The sequence below is a fragment of the Peromyscus leucopus genome, chromosome 4 (assembly GCF_004664715.2).
Source record: "Peromyscus leucopus breed LL Stock chromosome 4, UCI_PerLeu_2.1, whole genome shotgun sequence".
NCBI classification, from domain to species: domain Eukaryota; kingdom Metazoa; phylum Chordata; class Mammalia; order Rodentia; family Cricetidae; genus Peromyscus; species Peromyscus leucopus.
The window spans coordinates 26,961,251-26,975,168 of record NC_051066.1 but is presented as its reverse complement, the minus strand read 5'-3'; the positions used below and the strand labels follow the sequence as shown (position 1 = coordinate 26,975,168).

General features: G+C 39.8%; 1 protein-coding gene across 6 annotated transcripts in view; it reads right to left on the bottom strand.

Moving 5' to 3' along the window:
- Positions 1–6,298: 6,298 nt before the first annotated feature.
- The window catches only part of Mbd5 (methyl-CpG binding domain protein 5), a 367,675-nt gene continuing 360,055 nt past the window's right edge, over positions 6,299–13,918 (bottom strand). For all 6 annotated transcript variants that reach the window (XM_028879644.2, XM_028879704.2, XM_028879987.2 and 3 more), the window contains 2 exons: positions 9,731–9,806; positions 6,299–6,907 (listed from right to left, as the gene is read on the bottom strand). In XM_028879644.2, the coding sequence (XP_028735477.1) occupies positions 6,836–6,907; positions 9,731–9,806 (148 nt within the window). In that variant the 3' untranslated portion in view covers positions 6,299–6,835. The remainder of the gene's footprint in view (positions 6,908–9,730; positions 9,807–13,918) is intronic.

Sequence of the window (13,918 nt, the reverse complement as noted above, 5' to 3'; positions counted from 1 at the left end):
AGAAAGTTTATGCATTCAAAATGTTATTCAGGGATTTTCATGCTCTTTAGTGTTAGCCCACCCCACCCCACCCCCTTTTTTTTATGTGTGTACATTACTGGGATTTGAACCTAGAATCTCATACATGCTAGGTAAGAACTGTTATCACTAAACATTATTCCCAGGCCTTTTTTCACCTTTCCTTTTAAAACAGGGTCTCATTCAGTTGCTCAGGCTTTGAACTCACTCTGTAGTCTTGAACTTGTGATCTTCCTCTCTCTGCTTTGGAATAGTTGTAGACCAGGCACAGCCTATTTGCTGGTTCTTAACACTGCAGTCAGAATACTTTTTCTAAAATACAAACCTAATCATGCAACTCTTTACAGTCCACACAACAGTTCCTTATCAAAACATGGTGAAAATTCATGGTGCTTAGCCAGGCTCCAGGGCCCTTCCAACCTTTTCTTTCATGCTTCGGTAACCCTAAGCCTACCGTGCACTATCCTGCTGTATCTAACACACCTACACACTCTCATGCATTACACACTCTCCTTTGCCGAATAATTTCTATTCATGTCCCACTAATTGTGCTCTAAGCCTTCATCCCTAAAGAGTCAGCAGACACGTGATGTGCCCCCATCCCTTATAATTATCATACTTACATGTCCGTCTGTCCTGTCCATCAGTTTCGTGAGGGCAGAGAATGGGCCTCTCTTGCTTACCAGACTCTCCATTGCTTCACACAGGGCGTCACATACAACAGCACTTAGTAGAGATTTATTAAGAGAATGAATATATCAATGATACCTGGAAGATCTTCTGATTTGCTCCTGTCAGAATTGTTGAGGGGATAACCCAAAACTACTGATAACTGAAGAAGGCCAACTGTAGAGAACATGTATGTATTATGGTCCCTGTAGGCAAACACCCCATTTTTTTTTCCCAAGGAAAGAATCTACACACCCATCTTGAAGCATTCTATGCCCTCTAGAAATCCTAGTATTCCTCTACATGGGCTACAGGTCTTCTTGTAGGTTCTGAGCCACATGCACTTAGGTAACTCTTCTAAGCCAGCATCCGTCATGATTATCTTGGGTCTCATGATTGAGCAGGTGTATCCACTTTGCAGCCTGGTCGCACCGTGTCCCAGGACAGCTATGAATGTAGCACAACACATTTGCAGATGCTATCATATTTCAGTGTCAAATGATGCTGGACACCCTTGAAAAGTATCAAGTTCAAAGTGGGGCCGACATTAATATATTCACTTCCTTTAACCATGATGGGTCAAGACACATTCGGTTGACGTCAAATTTGGCTGCTTCTGCAATCAGTTTACCAACTGTTATATAATGCAAGTCTATCCATAGTTTACACAGACACATGGTCCCAAACTGGTTCAATTTAGGCAGTGTTTTTTGTTTTTTTTTTAATTTTAATTTGAACCTCTACACTGTTGTGTGTGATTTAGCAGGTATTTGGTATTGTTTGGAGATACTTTTGATTTTTACAACTTGGGATAGGGTGCTCCTGTCACTTAGAGTGTTGAGGGAAGGGACGATGTGAAACACATTAGAATGTAAAAGGCAGCCTCCTCAATCAGAAACGACCTGCTCCAAGTGTCACTGAAAGCCCTGTGTGAAGGCGAACCTTGCCAGATTCTTGGGAAACAAGAGTTTTAAGGCCTATTCATTGATGTCATACTCTCTAAGACCCATGGGAGCAAAGCAGTAAGAAGGCTAGGCCTCTTTCCCTGCTTCATGTTTGAAAGGAAGACTTGTAGGCTATCTCTCAAGTAGAAGAGCTGCCTTTGGGAAGTTTTTCTACATGGATCCCTGGCAAAGATCATTACATCTCCTAAGGAAAACTCATGACGCAAGGTATCTAGCACAGAGTTCAACAGTTGTGCACATAAAAGGGTCTTGGGGAAACTGGAACCATATTTGTTTTTCACACTGAAAGTTCCAGGCCATTTTGTTTTTCTAATGGTATAATCATCTGGACAAATATACCCATTTGAAATGTGAGTGAGATGTAAACTACTACCCTTCTACACAGACAGTCCAATGTATTTATACTTAATTCATGAAGGCATAATGTTACAAAACACATTTGTATATTATGAAGCCATATGGCATCAAATTTTCCAATTTATAGACAACTTTGTATTTACATAACAAATTATTAAATCAACCATTTTTCAGGTTTATAAAAGATCATTGAGGTACACACACAGTGTGTATAAAAGCAGATAAGGCTGATCATACATATTTACAGTAGATACAAATTAGCTTTCATATTTGAAGATAAGACTTTCAACATTTTTTTTTTTTTCTGTATCAGACTCCCCATTGTTAGCAGAATTTCCCAGGATTCCACTGCTTACTGCTTTCTGGCTCACCAATTTAATACTCATGTTTGGGTTTTTTACACGTATGAATTACTAATGTTCTTTTATCTTTGGCTAATGCAAACATGACAGAGTGAATCAGAGAAAATGATAAACTAACTCGGCATGACAGCTGGGGCTGACTGGGAAGAGCCTTGAGTCTTACATTACGTCACTTGGGCATAAATGTTCAAAGGAAACAGATATTAGTTGGGATTTAGAATCTTTTCAGATAGAATGGTGCTACCAACACCCTAAGCATCCTACTGGGTCTTAAATCCTAATGCAAAATTGCCCGTGACTCACTAGAGAGGATAACACTGTGTGGAAGGGCACCATGGTTGACAACAATGTGTCGTTATCATCTGAAAGGAAACATCAACTCTGCTCTGAGAATCTTCAGCAGCCTTACAGAAGGGGAGCCACCAGCTCCGGCTCCTCCCACACTGCTGCTGCATTATAAAGTAAGAAGGTCATGTTACAGACAGACAGCAAAGCTCCAGCCACATCAGGGTCTTATACAGGACTAAAGAGAGCTCATGATATCATCCGCGATGATGCTCTTCAAGCATTTTCATTCAAAGTGCAACTGAAAAGTATGTCCCCCAGCCCCCCAAATTTTCCTTTAAATAGGTTTAAAAAACAAGTCCTGGACTGCCTGGAATGCAATAAGACAAACCACACAGGCTTTCTTAGTTAATTTTTACTCATTTGAAAATATCTGTTAAAACTACTTAGATGTGTAGTCTATTCTTTGTGTGCTTCCTGGAACTGTGAAGGGGTAGAAAATGAATTATATTTCCTTTGCTAGTTAGGACTATCATGTTCTCTAAAGGCAAAAACAAAACAAAACAAAACTTTTTTTTTCATTCTTTCCTAATGCTTGATTTCTCTTTTCTTTTTTTTGGAGGGGGGGGGGTTGAGACAGGGTTTCTCTGTGTAGTTTTGCGCCTTTCCTGGATCTCGCTCTGTAGACCAGGTTGGCCTCGAACTCACAAAGATCAGCCTGCCTTTGCCTCCCGAGTGCTGGGATTAAAGGCATGTGCCACCACCACCCGGCTGGAGAGATGGCTCAGTCGTTAAAGGCTAGGCTCACAACCAAAAATGATTTGTTTTCTTTAAAAAAGGTTATTTTAGAAAATAAAATAGAAGGGCTAGTTTTTATTTAAAAATAAATTGATTCAATAGAAAGAGAAGGACGTGGTTCTATGGGAAGGACTGAAGTATGAGTGACTAATTTTTTAACTGTAATGTGGGTGTAACATTTTAAAAAGTGTCACAGCATTGCATGACCTAAAATCCTGATAGTATCTATATTCCCTGCTTCCATGGAAATGTCAGAGGAGGGAGAAAGGCCCATGTAGACAGAAGCAACCACATCCTGCACCCACAGCAAAGCAACAGCAACCATGAGGCATGGCAGGAACAGACTTCACATGGTTCCATGATACAAAGTATACCATGGTGCACATGGTGCACACTCAAAATACCAGAGGAGGTGTGGTCAAGCCAGTCTAAAGATGGACAGGCCAAGGCAAAGAATGTCTTCTGGACAGCAACACATAACACATGCAGACACAGGGAGCACACAAACACGTTCATGTCTCTCTGGGAGCAAACAAATACGCACACAAACAGAAGCAGCAGGCTGATGCAAAAGTAAACCATCAGTGGTACCAAATACATCAACCTGTAACAAAAACATGTCTACTACATGACCTAAAAGATTACTTCATGGGACTGTATGAAGGCTTGGGCAGTTGTGGAACCCTCCCTCTGATACCCCTTCCCCCCACCTTCCCCAAAGACCAAATGAGTAGACCCACTGCAGGAAGCATTCCTGCTGCAGCCATTTGTATTCCATCAGGCTTGGGGATAAGGGTTAGGGTGAGGACAGACAGACAAGAAGACACAAAAGATCTTGGGGGTGGGGGTGAGGGATCTTAGAACTCTGATATCAACAGTGAGCCTGGAGGAGGATGGGTGTGGGGGTGTATGCCTTTAATCCCAGCACTTGGAAGGCAGAGGCAGGAGGATCTCTGTGTATTTGAGGCCACCCTGCTCTACATGACAAGTTCCAGGACAGCCAGAACTACATAGAGAGAGAGACCTTGTCTTAAATTTATAAAAAAGAAAAGAAGATGAAGAAGGAGGAGGAGGAGGAGGAGAAGAAGAAGAAGAGAAAATAAAAGAAATAAAAGAAAATAAAAGAAAAAAAAACAAACAAAAATACGACTCAGGTGGTGTGCTTTGTACTATGTACTTTGGCCCCAAGAAACAACTTGAGTTTTGTCTCCTTCTTCCTGAGTTACTGAAACTCTGTTTCATAATGGGTCTGAGGAGTTGAAGAGGAGGGTCAGAAAGGTGGTGGTATCTAGGAGTCCAGACCTGGTAGGGTACAATCTCCCAGCAGCTGAGCGCTGGGCTACAGTAACCAGGGCTAGAAGAGGCAGTGTTCTCTCTGGGGTTCCAAGACAGAGGGACAACAGACCCCTTCTTTTGACAGTCTCTACCTGAGGTGGTCTGAAATTTTGTTTATGGCACCACCACAAAGAACTGGGAAACAGGCGATACACTGTGTTCCACTATTACTGATTACCTTGAACTTTATGATGGTTCACAGTTTTAGGTTTGCGTATTTGTAATGTAGTAATTTTCTACATTTATTTCACATTTTTCTTCTTTAATGTAACACAAATAATTTGGTTAATAAGACTTAACCCACATATTTCAGCCACATCAATATATATATATATATATTTATAAAATAATCTGTGAATGGTATAAACAATTCTTTAAATAAAATAAATCTGATATGTTACATAATACTGATACAATTACCATTGCTCATGACTTTGTACGCTGCTCTCCCTTTTGTGTAAAGTGACACTAATGAATGATACGAAATGTGGTTTGATTTCTTTTTTTCACTACAAACAATAAAAACTGAACGGACATCACCCTCAGGTCTGTTAATGGTTGCAACGTGTGGCTTTTGCCTCCATGTGTGGAAATGAAAAGTTACACCTCGTCAGATGTTGTCTGTAGAAAACCTTTGATTCTAAACATCATTGGTGGAAAGCTAGCTAGTTCAACAGGTGGCTACCAAATATTTACTAAATAAATGACTGAGTAAAATAGTTCATCTAAGTGGCTTTTAAATTTTATAAAACCTATTCTGCTTTAAAACGTAGTTTTTAAAAAATGCCCTAAATGGAACAGCCATGTATGTCACTTTTCCAAGACAGGAGAAGGGGGTGGGGAGAATCTAAGAGCCAGAACACAGGGAGATGTCTTCTGGATAGGCCACAGCCATGTCCCTCCTCGACATCACTGCAGCTGTGGTTATCTGCACAAGACTTGCACGTGATTGACTATATCAGCATTTCATCATGGATGCTGGAGGGACCCATGGCCTCACTCTACCCCGAGCGACTATTAGCAGTTCATGGCTGCTGGGGGAGGGCATGTCATTTTCTCTTCTGGTGGATCCACTGGGAAGTTGCCTTGCTCCGGTCAATAACCTCCCACCCATGCTCAGGCAAGAAACTCTACTCAGATTCAGTGCATCACACACAGGAAGACATGAAAATAGGACGGGGTCTCACTGTAAAGGGGAGATGGGATACAAGACGGGAAATGGAGGCAGAGAGAATGACTCAAGTTCATTATACAAATGTCTGAAACTGTAAAACAATAAGATTGTAGCAAATGGTTGAGAGTCCGAATTCTTAATTTAGGCCCATGAGCCCTCATCTCTTCAGAAATTTGCAGTTTTCCTAGACACCAAAAACTGAGTCTAGCGGTTCTGTGCAAGGCTCCTGCTAGAGAGACATTATAGATGGACCCTCAGTGGTGTGCAGTATATGCCATGACTTCCCTATTACAACATTATGCCTTTTCTCTGCTGTTAAATACAAAACCAGTATCTTTTACATTATCATAGAAAAGCATTTAGGTTGTATTTTTATTTATCACTTTACACTGGTAGTCTCTGGTAGGTGTACTCCATAGAAACCAAAGATTTTTGTACACTATTTCTTTGTACAATAAAAGATAAAGTGTGCATTAAGTATGCTTGTACATGACAATATTGTACAATATTTACATTTCTAATATCGCCATGAAATTCTGTATTTTCTATATACAACACTGAAAATTCTTCAGAAACATTTGGACTATTTCTTATAATCACAATTTTAGCATAATAGAAAACGTTTCTCAGCAATCACTTGACCATTTATCACTTGGTTCACACAGGGATTTTGATTGTTTTGTTTTGAACATTCATTTTCCTTCCTGATCACAGCACATCTCCATCACTGCTCCTTCTGGCACCCTGTGATGGTGGTACCTATCTGCCATAGTTTACATTTGGATCTAACGGTGGCCATATCGATACCTACATACAGATGTATCTGTGCATGCTCCTTTGATAAGCACTGTGTGCCAGTGGAATAGTCTCTGTTATCTGGAGATCTTCCTCCTCTTGGGCTTGGGGGGCCTCATCTGTCTGTCAGCCTGTGGGATTTGGTGAACCTGGAAATAAGGTGGGAACAAAAACAACAGGAAGATTGGAACCACAAATACCATCTGACTTCTGACAAAGAAATAGGGCAGAAAACAGTCTGCTCTGTTTTCAATCACTGCTATCCTAAGACACTTTAAAAATTTATGAAGACCTAAATCTGTACACTGTTTCGACAAGGCTTGAGCAATAGTAGAAACTGATAATCGGAGTTGAAGAACTGCCAGCCAGAGATCCCTGGATCAACAGTCTCATTATGTCCTGGAGAGTCAGGGAAATGCATACCAAATATTCATTTGTTCTATTCATCACACCACTTATTTTATAACCACCACAAAGTGTCAAAGATCAGAACATGTACATGTAGTTCAGTCCAAGGACTTTTGTTCATGAGAAGAACCGGTGTGGACAACAGAACACCACTACCATTCATCGGCAGGCCTGAGCTTGTGTAAGTTGGGAAGAAAAGTTAATACAACTCACTGTTATATACTAGCATAGGAACTAGGAGCATTTAATTCTGTGTGCCAAGTTGAAAAAGGATTGATTGGTACCAGGGCATTAGACAGCGGATACATCTTGAGGGACAGGAAGTGAGTCCTACTGATGTCAAAGACTGAAGTAAGACACAGAAGACAGAGGGGACCTGAAGCTGTGGCCAGAGTAAATGTTTAAAACTAACATTTGGAACAAAGCCACTGTAGCATCTGCCAATTCCCACGGGGTCAATACTTCTACCACAGCCAATTTTAACCTACCAACATAGTGTCACAGAACTTAGACTTAGGAAAACAATCAGTTGGGTTAATTATGTGCTTTAAATACAATGTTCAAGGATTAGGAACTAACTCAGCTGTGTTTGCCAAGCATGCATGAAGCCTTAGATTCAGTTCCCAACACTGAGCTAATTCTAAAAAGGACGTTTAGACAACAGCAGAGCCTACTGTCTTTAGTCAAGGGTAAAATTCTTTTTTTAAAAAATAGCATTCAAAACTTAAGATAATGCTCATGAACTTCCAGGACTGCTTTTTCTCCAGACCCTTTCCACACATGGTTTTAAAACAAGTACAACTACAATTCACAAACAAGGAGTTATGTAACTGAGGAAAGAGCCTTTATCCACAACAATGTATTAGTAATCTGTAGGTCCAATGTGGCCTGAAAAGGTATGTTACTTAGCTATATAATGTTTTAATGTTTTGTGTATATACAAGTGCTTTAATATCTTTCAAACAATTGTAAACATGAGACATTTTACTTTTGGGTTCTCATGAAAGTTGAAGACATCTGTCAACTCCAATGCAACTTCCCCATGGCTCAACTCTGCTGGAGTGTAAAGGGGGAAGTGCTTCTGAAGAACACACTCCACTATTGCATCATTAGTTGCCAATGCCTGATGGCCATAAAGGCCAAATATCCCAAGACAGAGAGTAACGAGATGAAGACCAAACCATTTTTATCGTTTACATCGTAAGGTACATTGTATAATGCATTTCCTAACCCACTTGAGTTGAGGAGGTCTGGGCTGACAGAAGTTGTGTTGACAAATCTCTGTGCCCTCTTTCTTCACTATTAAGCAGGATGCAAAGGCTATATGGAACATGGAACATGTCAAGGTCCTAAGGAGTGGTGGGCACTTTACAGAGCATCTAGGATGTGAGTGGCTGAGTGGAGTAGCACCTTCCTCAGAGGGCACCAGAATCAAGTGAGACATGCCCTTTGGTGCTGAAACCCGAAGACTGGGAGTGGTCAGCAGTGTAAGCAGCACATCTCTGTTGGCAATTCTCAATTCTAGAACGGTTGCTGCTCTCATACCTGGTCCTAAAAGATGCTGAGTTGATGGCCACTGGTCTAGATCTACAAGTTTATCAGGAAACTCAGTGCCACTCTACGGTAGGTTAGATTACCAAATTTTTATGACCCTCACCAATGGCAATGCTTTGTGAACCTCTATGTTACCCATCACTGAGTAGCCACTGGATGGGTTGTTAGAATTCGGATGACCTAAGTCGAAGTGCTGGTAAATTACTTTTCATTACTACATAGCCTGAAATACTTACTTCAAAGAGATTACTAAAATTTGATCTGTGCGTTTATTTAAGTCTGTATGTGAAGGACAGAAAGGTTTGTACTTCTCACCTCAAACTCTCCAATGCATAGTTCAACAAAAATGTGAAGAGAAAGCATATTACTTCCTTAATCACAGGAAGTGATAAATTTACAGTTTATACTAACAGAACTTTGCACAAAACATTTTAATTTTAAGATAACAGAAGGAAAATGAGAAGTCATTTTGAAATTGACCAAACTTTTTTTTTTTTTTTTGGTTTTTCGAGACAGGGTTTCTCTGTGTAGCTTTGCGCCTTTCCTGGAGCTCACTTGGTAGCCCAGGCTGGCCTCGAACTCACAGAGATCCGCCTGGCTCTGCCTCCCCAGTGCTGGGATTAAAGGCGTGCGCCACCAACGCCCGGCTTGACCAAACTTTTTTAATCTTACTTTTTTCCTTGAACATGTGGAGTGAAGTTTGCATTTCTGAATATTTTAGTTACGTTGATGGCCACTGCTACTCACAGTCAAATGCAGAAAGCTGTGGTTGGGACCTCACCATATTGCTGCTGACACTTACCGAACCTTTGTAGGACAAGAAATTACTTATCTCAGAAAAAATAAAGCCATAGCTACTACAGGCTCCCTTTTCTTAAATGCTTTTCTGGTATCAGTTCGGCACTGCTCTGAGAGTTGCTCCATAATGTTCAAGAGAAGCTACCAAAAAAGTGTTCATTCGATTTATTTTCAAAGAAACACAGTATAATGAGAAAAATAAATTAACTTACGGTCCCAGACATTTTGTCCAGTTCACTCATGGCCTCATGAATAGCAGCTTCTAAATGGTTATTTAGCTTTCCACTTCTGGAATTAATGAAAATAACATGCCAGATTAACAAATTAAAGAAACAAAAGGCTTGATTTAATTCCCTAATCAGAAAACAAACATATCAATTCTACCAGAGAAAGCAAATTTAGATTCACATTTGGAAATATTTCAGGCCATAACACATCACTCTGGAGTTCCCACCACTGAACACTAATGATTACGGTAACACCACCTTGAAAAGATGAACACAGGACGCTCACTCCACCATGTGCTTCTTCTGCATTCTGGTGAAGAAGGTTGGGTCAGGGGCTCTTGGCTTCCAAAGCAGCTGCTTCTACCAGAATCCAGCCTGGCCCACAGTGTCTCGTGCCTGGCTGTTCTTCAGCAGGGAAACAGACTGTGGCTAGGACACGGGGACTGAACTGCAGGCTCTGGCCACTAGGGAGCTCCCTCCGCCCTTTCTGGATCATCTCAGCTATGTCGAATTGAGCAAGAAAGCTAAAATCTGATGCACTGTCCAGGTAAGAAATAGCTTATTCCCTTGTCACACTCGAGGCTCAGAGGCCGGTTTCACCACGTTGTTCCTTAAACTGAAATGACTTTCAACAGACACAGAATGACTCTCAGGTGCCTGTCTCTCCTCTGACGATTGCTTTCCTGCTCAGCATTCCACTTCACGTTTTCATGAATAACATACCACACATTTTTTGAAACAGATATGGTTGAAGCTGTTGTACCTATTACTACAGTCAAGCAAACTGACTTTCTCTACGGCTACACATCCTTTCACCTACCTTCCTTCCCCTCATCTATATGCATAAATCTTCCTCCTCTATCTTCTGAATATGCAGGCAACCCATTCCCCTCAGGACATGTGATGGGAAAGTGGCTGAGGCAAACTGCTAGAGCAGATTACCATTAGCATGGCTTGGCAAGAATGAAGTCGTATCTCAGCATCAACACAGAGGTTGGAGATGTGTCCTTGTGGGGGGAAACACACCTTAACTTCAGTGGGATGCCTTTAGATGAAGTCCTCTCCTTTACCAGAGTGTTCCCTAGGTCTTATCCTCAGTGCACAATGGCCAGACAATTCCTGTTTTGTTTTGTTTTTTTTTTTCCTGTGCCTTACAGATGCTCAGTTACCCGAATTTGAGTATTATACTTCTAGGCACACCATGAGTGCTGCATATATTTCCTAAGTGAATTTGTCCAAAGTGAACATAAATGGTCCTATATCTTGGTAAAACAAATGTGTATGCAAGTCAGTTCAACTGACAGAAAAGATTAGCCTACTAACTTTAACCAATTATAAATACCAACAATTCCCTCCACCTTTTGCTGGTCTTATAATCTATCTATCTATCTATCTATCTATCTATCTATCTATGTATCTATCTATCTATCTATCTATGTATCTATCTATCTATCTATCTATCTATCTATCTATCTATCTATCTCTATACATACACAGTTCCCCCATTAATTTAAAAAAAAAAAAGCTAAAAATGCAGAGAAGTTCAGAGAACAAGATAATCCCCACATACCCACTCACCAGAAATGGGTTGTTAATAAATTAAATGTTCCTATGAAGTATTCTTTATCAAACAGATGAATCTGGTATTTCTACTTGGTGACTAGTCCCAGTCTCACACTCTCTCCCATATGCCTCCCTCGCTTACATTTTATATGATACGCCCATGGACAGAATTGCTTTTGCATTTACACACACACAATGCTGTCATGACACACAACTCATCTTTTTCCATTACTACATCCTCATCCTCATCCTCATTTTGAGGCAGGGTCTTGCCAATGTTGATCAGGCTGGCCTGGAACTCTGAAGCCTCTCCCCCAATGATGGGATAAAGACATGCATCACCATACCAGTATTCCTGTATCATTATTTTGGGGCACCATTCAAGTTGATATAAATTTTTCATTCTTTCTACCCAGGCAGGGCACAGCATTTCCACATATATACTGCCTGCCGTTCCAGTTTTCTGGACTCCTCCATCTTGTAGAGTCACTCTGAGTTGTTTTTCCTGTAAGGAGTTTGTAAGTGTGATCATGGGCAGTTTGGAAGAAGCTCAAATCCAGGACTCTGAGGCCATTTTTGTTTGGCTAAATTTGGGCTAGGACCCCTTTTAAAGGTTATCTGGTGAGAATATTCTCCATGGGCAAACTGCCCAATAATATCACACTTGCTGCAGTGCATTTAATAGGTTTGTCTTTATTTTGTCTTTTGGATTGAGAAACAGGCATTTATATTCTTTCAAAAACTAAAAAAAATTACTTATGCATATGGGTGTTTTGCTTGCAAGTAAGTTTGTATGCCATGTGCATGCCAGGTGTCCACCAACACCAAAAGAAGACATTGGATCCCCTGGGACTAGATTTATAGATGGCTGTTAGCTACTGTGTGAATGCTAGGAATTGAACCTCAGGCCTCTGGAAGAGCAGCCAGTGCTTTTAACCATTCAGCTATCTCTCCTGCTTTTCAGTTTCAAGGATATTTAATTTTTATGTATTTTGATTGTAACATATTATGGAATTAAAATGGACTATACCTAAAAAGTTCTAAATAGCTAAAAAGAAGAAGAAATATTTCATTAAAAAATACATCATCTACTTGAATCTTTTTTTAATTAATTAATTAATTATTTTAAGTCTGATAGCGCACAATCCATGGTGTTGAGGTTAAAGAACAGGTTGTGGGAGTTGGTTCTCTCCAACCATGTGGATCCTAGGGCTGAACTCAGAAAGCACGTTCAGTCACCGAGCTGCCTCGCCAGCCCTCCCATGAATCTTAACAGCAAAAGTACTTTCTATTTACTGAAAGGCTTCTATTTGCAAAGAACTGTGTCAGATCTTTACGTATTATCTCATTTTATCTTAACAGCAATCTCATGAAGTAGGTATTGTGATAACTGTGTGTATGTAATACTTTGTGATTTCTTTAGGTGAAAAGAGTGAAATCAATTATAATTTAGTAATGAAGAAAATGTATATTTAACTATAAATAACTTTTTAAAGTAAGAGTCATGATTTTTTTCCAATAAGGAACACAGTAACATTATGATGAAAGTATAGAAATGATTTAACATTACTTATTGAATACAAAGTTAGAACATTAGGAACTCATTGTTCACCCAGTCATTAAAAACTTTGTAAAAATACATGCAATATGAAACGGTTCAGTGGGTAAAGGCACTTGTTATCAAAGCCCGATGACCTGAGTTTGACCCCGAAGGGAAAGGAATGTGTGGAAGAAGAGAACAACCCGCACAAGCCGTCTTCTGACAGCAACACGTCTGCCATGGCACACGCATGTGCGGCCCCCGCCAGATAAATAAAACAAAACATTCAATGTTAATTTAGAGTGAAGAGCACAAGGTTTCGTTATAATAAACTGAAACAGATACTAGACGGAAAATGACTATTTTTGGGAAGAGAATAAACATACAGATGTGGAGCATGGGATTGTGTGAAGGCACCATGAGAGTCAAGAGGCAAAGACAGAGCTTTCTAGCTATCACATCCACAGACCAATTTTCACAGTATTTGTGCTGGGGACGAATGAGCTTAAAAGAGGAAGACAAGGCTCCATGAATTCTTAAAGGCGACAGTTAATCAAATTTGGGTTTTCCAGTCTTGAGAGCCCTCCTGTGGAGTCTCAGCTAGTATTTTCTATTTCCTGCTGACATTTAATAATAAACATTTTTACTAATGGACACTCTGAACCCTAACTGATTAAGCAATAGACATTCATATAATCACATTTATAGTCATTAATGGAGATAATTGCCACTTCTCATCTCTTTTGACTGTATTGTCATATATTATCTTTATCTTTACTAGTAAAAAAGAAAATAAAAAGGCCAGGTAAAATCTGTGAATGATATAAGATGTAAGTGTGAACTGAGAAATTATGTATGACTTTATAAGATTCACTTTAGAATGTCTGTGACTCATTTCAGGTAGAACATAACAAATTTGCATAAAAACGGAAAGTCAAGAACTCTGTACTCTGAAAATCTAATCCATAAGCAGTATGAAAATTTAAGACAATTAAAAAAGCTAAGTTGAATTTACTCTTTTTATTGTTTAGTAGGAGTTTTGTATATGTATATGATTCATTTTCATCAAA